The 16,966-nt window shown below is 40.7% G+C and overlaps 1 protein-coding gene across 4 annotated transcripts in view; it reads left to right on the top strand.

The window, feature by feature from the left end:
- The window catches only part of Ano4 (anoctamin 4), a 409,423-nt gene that overhangs the window by 9,996 nt on the left and 382,461 nt on the right, over positions 1-16,966 (top strand). For all 4 annotated transcript variants that reach the window (XM_039078690.2, XM_039078688.2, XM_063263196.1 and 1 more), the window contains exons 2-3: positions 3,212-3,295; positions 13,782-14,033. In XM_039078690.2, the coding sequence (XP_038934618.1) occupies positions 3,212-3,295; positions 13,782-14,033 (336 nt within the window). The remainder of the gene's footprint in view (positions 1-3,211; positions 3,296-13,781; positions 14,034-16,966) is intronic.

The following is a 16,966-nucleotide window of genomic DNA, read 5'->3' as shown; positions in this document are numbered from 1 at the left end:
CTCTTCTGACCTACATACATGTACTGTGGCATGTGTACACACATACACACACACAATGCAATAAAAGGAATTAAAAGTGTACATTCTCTCTTGGGAGTGGGGTATCTGACTGTTAAACTGATAATACTTATTTCACTTTTTCTTTGTGTTTGCACCAGAGGTTAATGTTGGGTGTCTCTCTTTGATGGTTCTCAACCTTTATTTTTGAGACAGGGTCTCTCACAGAGCTTGAAGCTCACTGATCTGGCCAGGGTGGTGGCCAGTGGGCTTCAGGGATCCACTTGTCTCTGCAAACCTAACCTCCAAATGCTGGACTTACAAGATCATGTTTGCCTCCATGTTTGGCTTTTTATAGGAGTCAGGGACTCAATTTCAGGTCGTTATGTTTACCCAGAAGGCACTTTGTCTACTGAGACATCTCCCTAGTCCTCTATTAACTTTTTAAAAATGTTTTTATTTGCATATGGTAGTTGTATATGCTAACGAGTTTCCTACATATGCACAATGCATTTTAATCATCCTAATGCCACTCTTCCCCATTACCCTCTATTGTCTTCCTCCTGGTACTGATGATCCACTTTCTTTTTTCTGACTGGTCTTCCTGTTCTGTGTGTGTGTGTGTGTGTGTGTGTGTGTGTGTGTGTGTGTGTGTGTATGTGTGTACTTCATTTTTTACTTGTTCAACTTAGAATTACTAAGTCTCAGTTAAAATCTTCCCCTCTGATGGCGAATTTGCCAATCTCTTCTCACAGTGTCAAATATCAATAAATTGATTTCATTTGGTCTGAAACATTTTGTAATTACTGTGAGTGAGAGCTTTAAACTTTTGGTATCTTCCTGGAGAATTAAACCCTGAAATGTCGGTGACTATTAATGACTCTTTTTGTAGCCTTTTCACCTAAAGGTAACAGATACCTTGGTCTTCCTTGGGATAATATTTGCTTGCTGTATGTCATCATTTCTTTTCTTCTTATATCTCTTGCTCTTGGTGTCTCTTGGATCTCATTTTAGATGTTTCTTTTGTAAACCAGTCTCAGAGTTTCAGGAATAACAGCATCGGGCCATTACGTGCACTGCTCTTACTAATAGGGCCAAGCACTCAACTTGCATCTTATCTTGGACTCTGCCTTTTCTTCTACGCATTTTCATATTTATCTCCCTTCGCTAGCTTGAATTTTTCATTAAATCTCTCGTTCTCTACCCCACTTCTACTCCTGAACCCAGTGAAGGACTCTGGAAATTTGTGGTTTTCTACTGACTTTTGTTTTTTTTTTTTTTTTCTGACTTTTGTTTTTATAATTGCTCTTGCGACTTTACTTAAGATTTCTTAACAATAAACATTCTCATCATGTTTTGCAGGTAACTAAATTTACCACTCTAATTCTTCCTTGAGTGCCTGGCTTCTCGCATACTTTTATTGTTTGGTGCTTTAAATTCTTATGCCTCTCAGATCAGGCTAATTATCGTTCTATGTTAATAATTTTTGTTCAGCCTTCCTACATACTTACCAGGCTTCCATGTTTACTGGGAGTGCCGGTCTTCTTTCTGTCTGCAGATGATGGGTGAGGGTGCCTGCACCTGAGTTGCTGCAGCTGCTGCATGGGTGGTGGCGGTTGTTAGAGCAGGGAGTTTGTCAGTGTACTGGGAAACGGTTGAGACAAAAGTGTGCTAATTTGTTCACACTTTCTGTCCAGTGGTCCTCTGAAGACAGATTCTGTTATTCAGGGTCTTCTTCTTTAGCACGAGGGACAAATGACTTTCAAAGGCACAGTGCAGGTCAGGGTCAGGGAGCACTTCCTGGAACACACTGGCTTACATAATCTGCCTTCCTTCTCCTTTGTCTCTCTTCTCAGTTATTTTTCTTTCTTTCTTTTTTTTCTGTATAAAAAATAGCCAACAGTTTATTTCTTTTCTTCAACATATATTGACTCCAATAGATTATACTATTGATTTATCATACAATAGATATATATAGTATTATATATTATAATATGTAATATAATATAAACTATATAATATATAGTGATATATATTTACATTGACTCTAGGATCTACAGACTTTAGCAATTTCATTCCGTTTCAAGTTTTCCCCCTGGTCATATGATATTCCCATTTCATCAAAGTTGGTTCCTCAGGGACTAAGTCAATATTAAGGCTGTCCCGAAAATTCTGGTTAAGAGCCACACACAAGCTTTTGATTGATGTTTTCTGTTCGAGGCCCATAGGTGTGTGCACCTTTCTCCACATGGTTTCCTTATGTCTCAGATCGCCACACCTCTTTGTGCCTTTGTGGCTTCACCACTTTGGTTTATCCGGTGCCTCTGCCTGGGCAACTTGGGTGTAATTCTGGCATCCTACTTTACTCTTGGCTGCTAGTTTTCAATACGCTCTTCTCCTTCGTGCCTGCTCTTCCGTTCCGGCTCATTCATAGCCATCCAGCACTAATAGACGTTTTCTCTCTGTTGGTGTGCACTTTCCATGCCTTTAACCTGCCCCAGAAAGATCTTCTTTCCAGGACCTTCTAAAGACGACCTGTTAGCGAAGCTTTGGAGAGACTCTAGAATGGAGACTTGGGAGTGGGCAGATGCATTTGCTGTGCTTTAGGTCTGGGATTGGTGGATCCAACACATTCCGAATGTACTGACCTATGTGCCAGGGACACATTTCCTATGGCCCACCCACCTCTCGTCTCATCTTCCTATCCGGGAGATTAGCCTGAGACCATCGGGTTCAGATAGAGACTAATACTGAAAGGAATTAAGTTACAAAGAACTTATATTTAACAAAGCTGGCCTTTAAACCCAAGTCCTCCTATTTCCTGTCTGTGACCACACCTCTTTATAATTAGGAAGAAGTGAAAGCAGGAGTGTATGTATGTGTGCATATACGTCTGTCTGTCTGTCTATCTGTCTGCCTGTCTCTCTCCCTCCCTCCCTCCCTCCTCTAACTCTATTCCTTCCTTTTGTCTTGCTTTGAGTCAGTGAACACTGTTACATTGGGTCTGCTCTTGGCAGGCTCAGGGATTGCTGGTGTGCAAAGGAGCGCCCACAACCTTGTGTGCTTGGTGCCCCTGCCCCAGCAGGTAGGAGAGCACCTGTGTCAGAGACGCAGAGCTGCCTTTGTTATTATTAGTTTTTTTCCTCACAAGCTTACATCGTAGTCATGGAAACCATGAGTCCGCATTAACCTTCTTGTCTCGCTTTCTTAACAGACAAAGACGTGAGCAGCGGGAGTTATAACCTGTCCTCTGCAACAACCGGTAGTTACTACAGCTGTGTCAGCCAGATCACCATAGGTGAGCGATGGCAGCCACTGCCACGTAACACGCTTAACCTGGGCGGGAGGGTGGCTTAGGAAGGAACGAGTAGAAAACTACCTGTGAAAGAACTGGTTTTTCAGAACCACAGCAGTTGCTGCTGGTGGGCTCGCATCCTGGGGCGCCCTCTTGTGGATTCTTGCTGCTAGTGAAAGGAGTTGGGAAAGCTACGCTGGTCTTTTCCTGCTCTACAAATTTCTCAGTGTTTGCTTTAGCTCTTTCACTGGTGTGTCATCTGAATTGTTATGGCTTAACACCACAATCAAGTTCCTTTGTAGTATCTGTGGAGTATTATTAAATGTTCTTTAAAGGAGAAACCTCCTGGTGACTGCAAATAGAAAACTAATGTTATGAAAATTATGGAAAATTTTTGTTCACTAATTCTTGGAGGAAAGGTGCCATCCTTTCCTGTCGGAAGGGTCCGTGAAGCAGGTGTTAATGTGGTGCTAAGATCCAAAGTCAGACTTTCCTTGTTGGGATCTGAATGAACCAAAGAGAACCAGACGGATATAACATTTCCTACCCTCTCGGGTGCCCTTCTGCACGTATTCAAGTTTGCGCCTTTGCCGACCTTAAAGGTGTCCTGTGGTCTAAAGGACCTCATGTGTACTAGTCACCCTGTCCCTTCTTTTTCTGAAACAACGTGTCCACACCCTACAGTATGTGACATGGGAAATCCTCAATCCTCAGATTGGGGAAAGCTGTTCCCTTCCCTCCCTGCCTCGTGCCAGGAAGCCCGTGAACCTGCACTGCACGGGCAGAAAACACCCATTCTCTCTCTCTCTCTCTCCCTCTCTCTCTCTCTCTCTCTCTCTCTCTCTCTCTCTCTGTCTTGGAGCTGGGGACCGAACCCAGGGCCTTGCGCTTGCTAGGCAAGCGCTCTACCACTGAGCTAAATCCCCAACCACCCATACTCTCTCTTACTTTCTTTCCTACCCAAGCTTAGATGTATTTACTGTACCCAAAGGGGAAAGAGTAACAAACATGACCTTCTTTATTTTTCTGTTTGTCGAGTCTCTTCTCTCCCCTTCTTTCAAAACTTTCTTGAGTCCAGCATCGTAGGCAGTGGCTTACAAAAAAAACTTGGTGCTGATCACAGGTAATATTTATCTTGTAACTGTCAGCTGCTGTTGGCTCCCTACTTAATCCATTTTCCTACACAGGAATTCTGTGAGACAGTTCCAGTATTTCCTCATCATAGAGGACTTGACTTCTTTCTTAATATGATCAGGATTTCAGTACAAGTCTCTTAGATTCTCCAACCCAACCCATGCCTTGAGACTCCAGAATGTGGCTTCCTTTAACAGCTACTGCAGGGAACTCTAGCAAAGAACAATGAGACTGAAAATGGATTTAAAGTCTTGGATTATAAAGTTGTACAAGTATATTCAAACATAAAACTAAACATGGACACCTTCTGTTCTAAATACCCATTAAAAACCACATTGGCTTTAAAATGCCATAAAGCAAAATGGCTCCCAACTCCCTGGTTAGTTTATTTAGATATGTCCTGTGACTTTGGTGGGGTACAATTGATGATTGCAAGGCAATGTGCTATTAGTTTCAGTGGGATGACCTTTGACCCCAACACCATACTTCTGAGTGTTTTAGGAAGAGTCATGAAGAGAACAGTACTGCCACCACCTCTGTCTAATTTACTCTGACGCCTGTCCCTGCTCACTGGTATGAGGTCTCTGAATCTTTACGTGATGTTAATACAGCCTGTCATATCCATGTTTTTCACCTCTCATGAAGTCTGTGGATTGGTTTCACTTCATTCGAACAACAGAGCAGACTCGAGCACTAAAATTAAATGGTAGAACTTGGTCCAGAATATTGATTTTTTTAAAAGTGATTAATTTTAAAATGAAGAGTAAGGACATTGAAAAATAATCCTCTGGAGTTCACCCTTCGGAGCCTGTTTGAAAAATAGTGGGGATGAAATTAACCTACCCGTTTTGAGTTGCTGTTCCCAGGACTCCTCAGGGTTGGGACAGATTCCCAAGAAAACAAAACAAAGCTGTTGACTGAAGGAAGGACATGATATTCTGCAGAAGGAACAGGCAGTAACCATTTCCCACAATCTATCCAATGTTTGGTAACAAAAAGCTTTTGGTAATGTTCATGGCAAAGCAGAAAATAAAAAAAACAATTTAGACACTCAGGTCTAAAGGGAGGATGTCTTCCTTTAAATCATTTAAAAAGTTCTGTTCAAAGAATTCTTTGCTTTCTTTTATCCCTTACATTCATCCTCTTAGAGAGGTTCTGAATCTGTGGGTTGTGACCCCTTGGGATGGCATGACCCTAACACAAGGGCTGTCTAAGACCATCAGAAAACACAGATATTTACATTATAATTCATAACAGTAGCAACATTATAGTTTTGAAGTAGCAACAAAAGTAATTTTTTTGGTTTGGGGGTCACCACAACATGGGGAGCTATAGTAAAAGGTTGCAGCGTTAGGAAGGTTGAGAGCCACTGCCTTAGAGAATGTATGTGAGGGATTCTAAGATACAGGGCTTGTGTAGATTAGCCCCTGCTTGAGCTGCTGAAGCAGAGGTATAGGAAAGATCCCAGGCACAGACAAACCACTCTCTCAAAACCCTTCAATATGTTTTGGCTCTTGGCTCACTCCCTATTTTATGGTAGCTCTTGCCCACATGTTAGAGCTTTATGAACCTCAGAGGTGATTAACATCATTTTTCCCCCAAGACTGAGGACAGTGCTGGGTGTGCTTTCTATGGTCCCCTTCTCAGTTTTGAGTCTGTCAAGTGATGATGTTGATATTGAACTTGAAGGCAACCAAGATACCTGCTGCCACCTTTCTCCCTGAGTGGACTGATGTCCTGGGGGCTTGGGGGGAAGCATGTGCCTGCCACTAGTGGGACATCCTGTTGCATGTGTCTCAGATGCCAGCTGTTCCTTGGTTGGCTATTCCCTTAAAATATTTTGACCTCATTGCTACTTCTAAATTTAGAGTGTCCCATTTACAATTGATCATAATTATGCAAATCTTATTATAGCTTGTTTGTATCAATGAAATGGATTAAAATGTTTGCTAATGAGAACCATTTCTGGGATAACAAACATGAATAAAAAAAACCCTTCAGCTGTGTGAACATTTTTTTCATAAGATTAAGAAAATGTTATAAATTAGCTATGATTTTGTATAAGAACCAGTAAGACCCGAAACTTTGGAGAGTTCAGAGTTATTGAGAAACTTCAAAAATTATTTTTGAAGAAAGAAAATATACATATAGTTATGGTGAACACATAGTTATAGTAATGGGTAATTTGGCATTATGTGTTTTATGTACATAGAATTACAATGTGATATTTGATATGTATAATATATATTATACATATAATCACATTTATACTAAGAAAATTAACATAGCTATTGACTCCTAGTTTTTTTTAATTTTGTGTATGATGGGCCTTTAAAAATCTACTCTTCTGACCTTCTTCCTCTCTTATTTCTCTCTTACTCTTTGTTCTTCTCTGTTCTTGCCCCCTTCCCCCCTCCCACCATGTGCCCATGGCTGGCCGCCTTTCCTCTCTTCTACCCTTCTCTCATTAAACCTTTCCACATGGGAAAAAAAATCTACTCTTCTAACAAATTTGCAGTGAAAATACATGTCAATATATAGTAACCTTTGACCTCCGTCTCCCATTCCTTTGTCCTGTTCCTACATTTACTCCCTGTTAATGTGTAGTTGGGATTATTTGACCCTTTATACTTTATACTTGAAGAGAATACTTTATACTTTATACTTGCATAGAAAAGTGAGACTGTGCAGCGTTTCTTTCTCTCTGTCTGACTTGTTTTACCTAACAAAATGTCTTCCTTGCTTATTAAACAAGGGTCTCTTCGTTCAAGGCTGAACAATGTCCTGTTTATGTTCACAACGGTTTTGCCATTCTTAAGTTAAAGAGCACGTCTAGGGCCTTAAATGCACTTTCACAGTGTGTTCTCATCTTGGTAATGGTTCTAGAAGGACTTGGGAATGTAGAAGGAAAGAGAAAGAGACTTGAATCTGTAGGTTTTCAGGGCCAAGCATTTGATAATGAATAATGTATTAGTATGATTTCCTTTGGGGAAAACTAGTTCTCCTGTTGCTCAGCATTCCTCAGTTGACTATAGTTCTTCATCCAGGGCTGAGGCCTTTACACTTTCTCCTCTTACACACTAGTATGTATATTCATGTCATCCATGTTCAGGTCCTGTTTAGACAGCAATGCTACTGAGATTATGTGGATACAGCTTCTGACATTCTTAAGAGATACAGTCTCACGGCATAGTTATATACTTAGGAAAACACACACACACACACACACACACACACACACACACACACACACAAACTTAAAAGAGGCTGTGAATTCCAAAGAAAGCATTGGGAGGGAGGACAGAGAAGAGTTTAGACTACAGTGGCTCTCAACCTTCCTAATGCTGTGACCCCTTAATGCAGTTCTTCATGTTAAAGTGACCTCCAACCATAAAATTATTTCATCGTTACTTCAGAACTGTAATTTTGATACTGTTATAAACCATAATGTAAATATCTGATATGTAGCATATCAGATATGTGACCCCCACAGTAGTCATGACCCACAAGTAGAGAAGCACTGGCCTAGAGGGAGAAAAGGGATGTGATTACACTAAAATGTCAATAATTTAAAAGAATATTTAAAGAAAGACTTGAGTGTCTGAGAGACGTGACAATGCAAAGATTCTTTGGCGTGATAAGGAAGTATGGTTTCAATTTTTAAAAGTAAAGAATTTAATAAAGCATCCATTTAAATGAAGTACTCTAGAACATCACTTCCATAGCTAATACCAGAGTAGAGCTTAGAGGATAGCCAGGAAGATTGAATCAGACATTTAGTCTGGAAAACCTGAATAGGCTCACTGTTGGGAACAGCCTTCAAGCTCCTCCCTGGTCCACCATAGTTACTACAGTTCAGAATACAGATAGGTTGAGTTCTTGTTGATGAGCCCCAGTGGCTTCCTGATCCTCCCAGAAGATTCACTTACATTCTCCGCATCCCATGTGATGCCTTCTATGAAGGTGACCAAATGAGAAGGATCAGAATAGCCCTGTTGGCATGATTTTGAGCACTTTCCTTTCCTCAGTTATTCTGATAATTGTGTTCCTCTGTGAAACATTGTCCAGGAAGGAATGCATAACACAAATCTGGCTTTTCAGGGCACAGTTCCCATTTGTAGCTCCTGGAACCAATCTTGATGACTTTCTTAGTGGCAGAATACATAGCAGAGCATGCTTGTAGCAAGAAAGCACATCTGTGTTGCCTCCAGAGTGTCTGGCCTTGAATCTTGACTTATGTGTGGTCTTGACCATATAGAAGATATAGCTCTCCTTAGCCTCAGTTTCATCTGTCCACAGGACAAACTGCATGGTTGAAAGGAATATGGTGAAGTTGACATGCAGTAATGCTAGCAGTTCCCTTGGTGCCGTGTCAGTAAGTACTAGGAATATTGTCAAATTTTATTTCTATGCTTAAATCACAACTTCACTGGATTTATGGTGTTTGCCTCATCTCTCTTGACCATCATTTCCATGTCTCAAGCTTCTCAACAGACATGTTCACGTGGCTGTTTCCACTGAAGCTCAAATGCCTCATGTCTCTAGACACACCTGGCTTTACTCAGTCCTGGAAAAATCCAGACCTTTTGTTCACACTGGGCTGAAGAAATGACCATTCTCTTTGTCATAGCCTTCAGTGACATCTTGTCAGTGAGAGACAGATATCAGTTACTTTTCTGTTGCTTTGATTAAATACCATGACCAAGGCTACTTATAAAAGAAGATGTTTATTTGGGCTTATGGTTCTAGAGCAATGGTTCTCAACCTTCCCAATGCCTCTACCCTTCAATCTAGTTCCTAGTGTCATGGTGACCCTCAACCATAAAATTGTTTTATGCTACTTTATAACTATAATTTTGCTACTGTTATGAATCCTAATGTAAATATCTGACATGTAGGATATCTGATATGGGATTCCCAAAGGGGTCTCGACCCATGGGTTAAGAACTGCCTGTTTTAGAGGAATAAGGGTACATTATGGCAGAGAGGTGTGGAGGTAGATGCAGGACGCTAAGAGCTCACATCCTCAACTGCAACACTAATCAGAAAGAATGAACAGGATAGTGGGAAAAGGCTATAAGCTCTCAAAGTTCCCCCCACCTCCAGTGATATATTTCCTCTAGCTGAGTACAAGTTTCACAACCTCCCCAAACAGTGTCACCAACTAGGGAATACATATTCAAATATCTGAGCCTATGGGAGACATAGGAGACTCAAACCACACAGAGTTAGCTGGGGGTAAGACTTTGTCTTACGAGATATTTAGGGTTGCTGTATAATAATAAAAAGTTTACTTACCTAAGACTAAGTTGCTTTGCTTCAGTTACTGGCCTGCCTTCTGTGTTCCTTCGAGGCCAGAAACTGCAGTCTCTGGCATTTACCACCTCATCATAAAACAGCAGGAGATTAAGTAATGTAGCTTTTCCTGCTAGTTGAAGTCATAGGAAGAAAAAGGGACACTTTGAAAAGTGAATTTAGCATTTATTTCTAAATTGTAAAAAGTTTTCTATGAAAGTTCTCTAAGAAAAAGGGGGTAAAGTGGAATGATCATCTCTCCTCTTTGTTTTCAGCACTTATGCGTCTTTCAGAATACATGATCACATGGTAAACAGTTCATCACAAGTTTACACATAAATTCAAATCATAAATCATAAGACTTTACAACAGAATGTTTACTTGGATATCCATTAGGAGTAATTATCTGGCTAAACATTCTTCACTTGACACAGCTCCACAGGGTCATGGAGAGTTAAAAAAGTAACTAAGTTATTAGTGAAGTATTGTATAGATAAACCCATTCAATATTTTATTTTCTGTCCTAGCAAGATCTTCTGTCCTGTAATAGTCAGTTCCCTTTTTTGACCTTTGGTTAATGGTTTTATAACCTCTCTGAATGTTCTCTGAGTAGTAGAATGCTTGATTACTATCAGAGACAAAAATAACTGGTGACACTTGAAGACATGCAGAGTTCTCATTGCAGTTTTTGATTATCAGAGAGGACCTAATACAGCTTAAGGTTAGGGATGGAGATTCCCCCAGAAGTTCTTTTATTGTTGAGAATAGTTTTAGCTATCCTGGGTTTTGTGTTATTCCAAATGAATTTGCAAATTGCTCTTTCAAACTCTATGAAGAATTGAGTTGGAATTTTGATGGGAATTGCATTGAATCCGTAGATTGCTTTCAGCAAGTGGTAGCTATTTTTACTATATTAATCCTACTAATCCATGAGCATGGGAGATCTTTCCATCTCCTGAGATCTTCTTCGAATTCTTTCTTCAGAGACTTGAAGTTCTTGTCATACAGATCTTTAACTTGCTTGGTTAGGGTCACACCAAGGTATTTTATATTGTTTGTGACTATTTGTGAAGAATGTCGTTTCCCTAATTTCTATCTCAGCCTGTTTACCCTCTGAGTAGAGGAAGGCAACTGATTTGTTTGAGTTAATTTTATATCCAGCCACTTTGCTGAAGTTGTTTATCAGCTGTAGGAGTTCTCTGGTGTAATTTTTGGGATCACTTAAGTATACTATCATATCATCTGTAAATAGTGATATTTTGACTTCTTCCTTTCCAATTTGTATCCCTTTGACCTCCTTTTGTTATCTGATTGCTCTGACTAGGACTTCAAGTAGTATATTTAATAGGTAGGGAAAGAGTGAGCAGCCTTGTCTAGTCCCTGATTTTAGTGGGATTGCTTTAAGTTTCTCTCCATTTAGTTTGATGCTGGCTACTAGTTTGCTGTATATTGCTTTTACTATGTTTAGGTATGGACCTTGAATTCCTGATCTTTCCAAGACTTTTACCATGAACGGGTGTTGAATTTCATCAAATGCTTTCTCAGCATCTAATGAGATGATCATGTGGTTTTTTCTTTGAGTTTGTTTATATAGTGGATTACATTGGTGATTTTTGTGTATTGAACCATCCCTGCATCCCTGGGATGAAGCCTACTTGATCATGGTCTATGATCATTTTGATGTGCTCTTGGATTTGGTTTGTGAGAATTTTATTGAGTATTTTTACATCAATATTCATAAGGGAAATCAGTCTGAAGTTCTCTTTCTTTGTTGGGTCTTTGTGTGGTTTAGGTATGAACGTAATCGTGGCTTCATAGAATGAATTGGGTAGTGTTCCTTCTGTTTTTATTTTGTGGAACATTTTGAAGAGTATTGGTATTAGGTCTTCTTTGAAGGTCTGATGGAATTCTGCACTAAACCTATCTGGTCCTGGGCCTCACAAATGAAAACAGATGGTGTATACTCACTGATAAGTGGATAATAGCTCAAAAGCTAGGAATATCAAAGATACAATTCACAGACCACATGAAGCCCAAGAAGAAGAAAGACCAAAGCATGGATACTTCAGTCTTTCTTAAAAGGGGAACAAAATACTCAAGGAAGGAAATATGGAGACAAAGTGTTGAGCAGAGACTGAAGGAAAGGCCATCCAGAGACTGCCCCACCTGGAGATCCATCCCATATACAGACACCAAACCCAGACAATATTGCAGATGCCAAGATGTGCTTGCTGACAGGACTCTGATATAGCTGTTTCCTGAGATACTTTGCCAGAATCTCACAAACACAGATGTTGATGTTTGCAGCCAACCATTGAACTGAGAATGGGGTCCCCAGTGGAGGAGTTAGAGAAAGGACTGAAAGAGCTGAAGGGGTTTATGACCCACAGGAAGAACAACAATATCAACCAACTAGATGTCCTAGAGCTCCCAGGGACTAAACCACCAACCAAAGACTACACATAGAGGGACCCATTGCTCCAGCTGCATATGTAGCAGAGGATGGATAACCTTGTTAGGCATCCATGGGAGGAGAGGCCCTTGGTCCTGGGAAGGTTTGATGCCCCAGTTTAGGAAAATGTCAAGGTAGGAAGGTGGGAATGGGTGGGTGGGGAAGCACCTCATAGAAGCAGGGGGAAGGAGGATGGGGTAGGGGTTTCCAGAGGAGAAATTGGGAAAGAGGATGACATTTGAAATGTAAATAAATAAAATATCCAGTAAAAAAGAAAATAACTAACCGGTACTGGACACATAACACATCATTCACACAAATAAACATGGTTACTTAAACTGGCATTCTGCTACTAATGCTTTATAACTAAATACCACTAAATATATGTTGAAATTTGTTGTACTACATTGATTGGAATATACTTCTTCCCCAGAAGTATTTTTAGTATTAACAAAAATTACTGTGTCTTAGAATACTGCTGTTTATGTAGAGAAATGAAGTTGTATGGTTATCAAAAATGTTTGTGTTGATTTTCCTATCCCAACAACAATTGCTGGAAAGGCAGTCACTACATCTACCTCCATCCACAATGTATTTAATGATACTCTCTATAATAAATAGGCTATCTTAAGTATTATCTGAAACTAGCTGGGCAAATAAAGAGATAAAAAAGAAAGAACCTAATAGTAGTCTCACTATAAAAGAGCTTAACAAATACTGATTTTAGGAATTCTTATGGGATCATCATCAAGAATTAAAAAGTCATCTATTTGTCTATATAGTATCACTACAAGATAGTACATCTTCATTGTTCTGCAGAGATCTGCTCAAAAGGGTGAGCAAATATTATTATGTATTTAAAATAACAGGAGAAGCATATTAATAGCAGGAATCTTTCCTAAAATGAATTTCTCCTGGGCCTTTCCTATAGGAGCAAATACGTTGTGGATTTTCTTTTTAAATCTAAGGCAGACTCATCTCAGGAAGACCACCTGCTATTTCTTACCTTGTCCTATCATGGCTCCTGGCAAGTTGTTGTATGGGCTAGAGATTGGCTGTGTAGAGTGTCCAGTATGTAGTTGTTCTTCAATTGCTTCTTAAAAGTTTATGACCACAGGGGCTGTAGATATGGCTCAACACTTAAGAGTGATTGCTGCTCTTCCCGAGGACTCAAGTATAGTTCCCTGCACACATGTTGAGTGGCTGCAACTCCAGCTGCTTGAATTGGACATGGTCGTTGGACATTGGTGGACACCTATGGCATGCACGTACACACACACACACACACACACACACACACACACACACACACACACACACACTGTGTGTGAGCCACCCCTACCCAAATCAAAACCAAAAAACCCCTCTATGACACAAATCTTATCTACTTTGTTAGATTTAGAGAACCTAGAAGGCAAAGACTTGGCACCTAGCACACAGTATGTTTTAGTCAGTCTAATGTGGCAAGACGAACACAATTTGTTAAGCATGACAGCAGCCGTTTATCCTGAGCATGCATCCTTATTTCATATGGGATTGGATGACTCAGAGCCAAACATTGTATAAGGCTTTGATATGGTTACTGACTGGATCTGTTTATTTCAACAGGTTATGATGTTGCTGGGCCTGTTGCGATTGGACTGACCCACTGGAAGAATCCGTATGTACAAGGCAGACCCACCCTCCCATCAGATCTGCCCCTTTTCCTCTCCAAAGATACAAGCATCCCTGTGTACCACCAGTCCTTCACTCGCAAAGCTGACCTGGCCACACCTTTGTCTTGTCCAGCCTCGCTATCCATCACTCCAGTGCCTTCTTACAGCAGCAGCAGCCAGGAAACTCTGAGCCAAGACACAACAGGTAACAGTGCAGGCTTCTTCAGAGGTGTGGGTCCTGGCATATCAAGGGTTCTTGCATGCATTTCCCTGCAGACCAGATTGTACCATACTTCTGCTTGTGTGGTGATCTGGATTCCCACGGTATCTCCATGCTTCCTGTTTAGTCACTTAGTTGGACTAGAGGGAAGGTTGTGCTTGGAGACGTGTGACCGAAGTGTTATTCCATTTGCTAAGATGTTCCCTAGGAATCAGCTTCGAATCTGGAGTCTCAGAAGCAAAAAGAGAGAGGTTTTTGCCGTGTAATTTCTTTCTGAATATCTTACACACAGTTCACTTTGCCTCACCAAATTGATCTGCAATAGGCAGGTTCTTGAAAACCACCACCCATGGGAGTAATCTGGACAGCCAGCTTCCTGATTTTGAACAGCCAAAGAATTAAGCTTATGTCTTTTTGAATCTATAAAGTCTCACCAATGCAACTGACTAAACATGAGATGATCAAGAACAATAGACCTGTTAAAGTGGATGGAAGAGAGACCATGGGGTCTCTGCCCTACACAAAGAACTATAGGCAACCAAGGAATGCTGAGAGCAGGAGAAATAGTCTTCCTCAGGGAAGTGCACACCAACTGGTTATCCAACACCAGATGGTCAGTCCTGAGAACATACAGACAGGCAACATTATTAAGACTGAGCAATGTTGTGTATATATATATACACAACATATGTATGTATATGTATATATATGTATATGTATATGTATATGTATATGTATGTGTGTGTGTGTGCAAAATAAATATATAAATAAAAATGTAAAACCCTGCTCAGTCTTACAAGTGATCCCTAACACTATTTAGTTTTCAAATGAACAATTTCATCAAAGACACTTTGGGGCAAAGTTCTCATGGCATATGAGGAAGGTGAGCAATCAGAATCCCAGCAGAACAATAATTAATGAAGAAAAAGGAGCCACAAATGGGAAAGAGAACAAGGAAAGGCATATGGGGAAATTTGGAGGGAGGAAAAGGAAGGAAAAATATATTATAATCTCAAAAATAAAAGAAAAGGTAGGGTGTTTTTTTTTTACATTTTAAGTGGTTGGGAACAGTTAATAATAATATTTCATGACATACAAAAATTATATAAAGTTTGAATTTCAGTTTCTTACATCAGGTCTTCCTGGACATAGCCATGCTTTCATTTATGCCTAACCTATGGTGATTTTTGCATAGCAATGCAGAATTATAACAAATTTTATAGCGTGTAATGCCTAAAGTATTTACTGTCTGGTCCCCTTTCAGAACTATTTGCTGACCACTGATGTATGCAAGGTACAACATTTATGATATGTCACATTTGAAGCAAGAGCCGCCGGGGCAAGGATGGCCTTGTTTCTGAAGTCTGAGGTAGAGGTGTAAGCAATGTTAAAACTTTATGCTGCTGTGTTTTCTCCATTAACTATAGCACTTAGAGAAAACGGTTTAACTGGCAAATCCAACAGAGTAGCCCATCCTCAGGAGTCCTTGGAAAGCAACGATTCTCAGATACTGTCACCGACAGACAAGCTGCCGGGCTGCAGAAGCTATGCATGTTTCCAGGCAAACACCGCCGAACTTGTAAACCTAGGCAGTAGGCCAGGTGCCCCGTGCACAGTGCAGTGTGATCCTCGGCAGAACGTGTTTTACACACTGCTTCTCTAGGGGGTTTCGTTGTTCACCTTCCTCACATACCATGAGAACGTTCTTCCAAAGTGTCTTTGATTGAATTGCTCAGTTGAAATCTAGAGAGGGTTAGGGATCACTTGTAAAACATTAGCTTTGCCCATGGTAGGGTGTAGCCATCCTTCTGACTTGAGCGTTACCTTGGCTGTAGAGATATCTGTGTAGTAAGCTCAAAAATCTCCGGGACTTTGACTTTTATAAAAATTTTACTGTGTGTGTGCCTGTCTTTGTCTCTGTCTGTTTCTCTGTCTCTCTGTCTCTGTCTCTCTCTGTGTATGTACCTGAGTGCATGTATATATGCTAGGTGCCAGCAGGTGCCTGAAGAAGATATAAGGTGCCCCTAAAATGGAGTTAGAAGACAGTTATTAGACACAGCATGAACACTGGGAACTGAATCCTGGTCCTCTGCAAGAGCAGCCAGTGCTCTTAATTGCCGAGCTGTCTCTCCAGCCCTAGGGTGTTTGGCTTTATTGTGAAGAATGACTGTATTTGATTTTATCCAATAACATTTGAAGTTAAGAAATCAAATGTCTGTGGAGTTCCAATCTCCTCCTGTCCTTCAATCCTTCCCCCAACTCTTCCATAAAGGTCTCCAAGTTCTGTCCAATGTTTGGCTGTGTGTCTCTGTATATGTTTCTGTCATATTCTTGGTGGCGTCTCTCAGAGAATGGTTATGCTAGGCTCCTGTTTGCAAGAGTCAACTAAACTGGCCCCTTGAGGGCTCTCAGAGACTGAACCACCAATCAAAGAGCAAACACAGGCTGGACCTAGGCCCTCTGCTTATATGTAGCAGATGTGCAACTCAGTCGGTCTTTATGTGGGTCCCAAACAACTGAAGCAGGGGCTGTCCCTAAATCAGTTGCCTGCCGTGGATCCTGTTCCTCTACCTTGTCTGGCCTCAGTGGGAGAGGATGCACCTAGCCCTACAGAGACTTGATGTACCAGGGTTTGGGAATACACAGCGGGGTCTCCACCCTCTCATAAGAGAAGGGGAGAAGGGATGGGGGAGGGACTGCGTGAGTAGGGGCATCGATGGAGTTGTAAAGTGAAGAAATAAATAAATTAATGGTGAAAAAGAAGAGAAGTCAAATGCTTTCTGTGGCTACAGTAAGGGAATGTTTTGGCATTTTTTTTTCAGCACAGAGGAATGTAAAATGGGAGACACCAGGTGAACATTTTATATTCCCCATCAGTGAGTCTTTTTCCTTCCCATAGAACAGTGTATGCAGAAGCC

This window comes from Rattus norvegicus, chromosome 7 (assembly GCF_036323735.1).
Source record: "Rattus norvegicus strain BN/NHsdMcwi chromosome 7, GRCr8, whole genome shotgun sequence".
NCBI classification, from domain to species: Eukaryota; Metazoa; Chordata; class Mammalia; order Rodentia; family Muridae; genus Rattus; species Rattus norvegicus.
The sequence above is the reverse complement of the archived record's forward strand: the minus strand, read 5'-3'. Positions and strand labels throughout refer to the sequence as shown.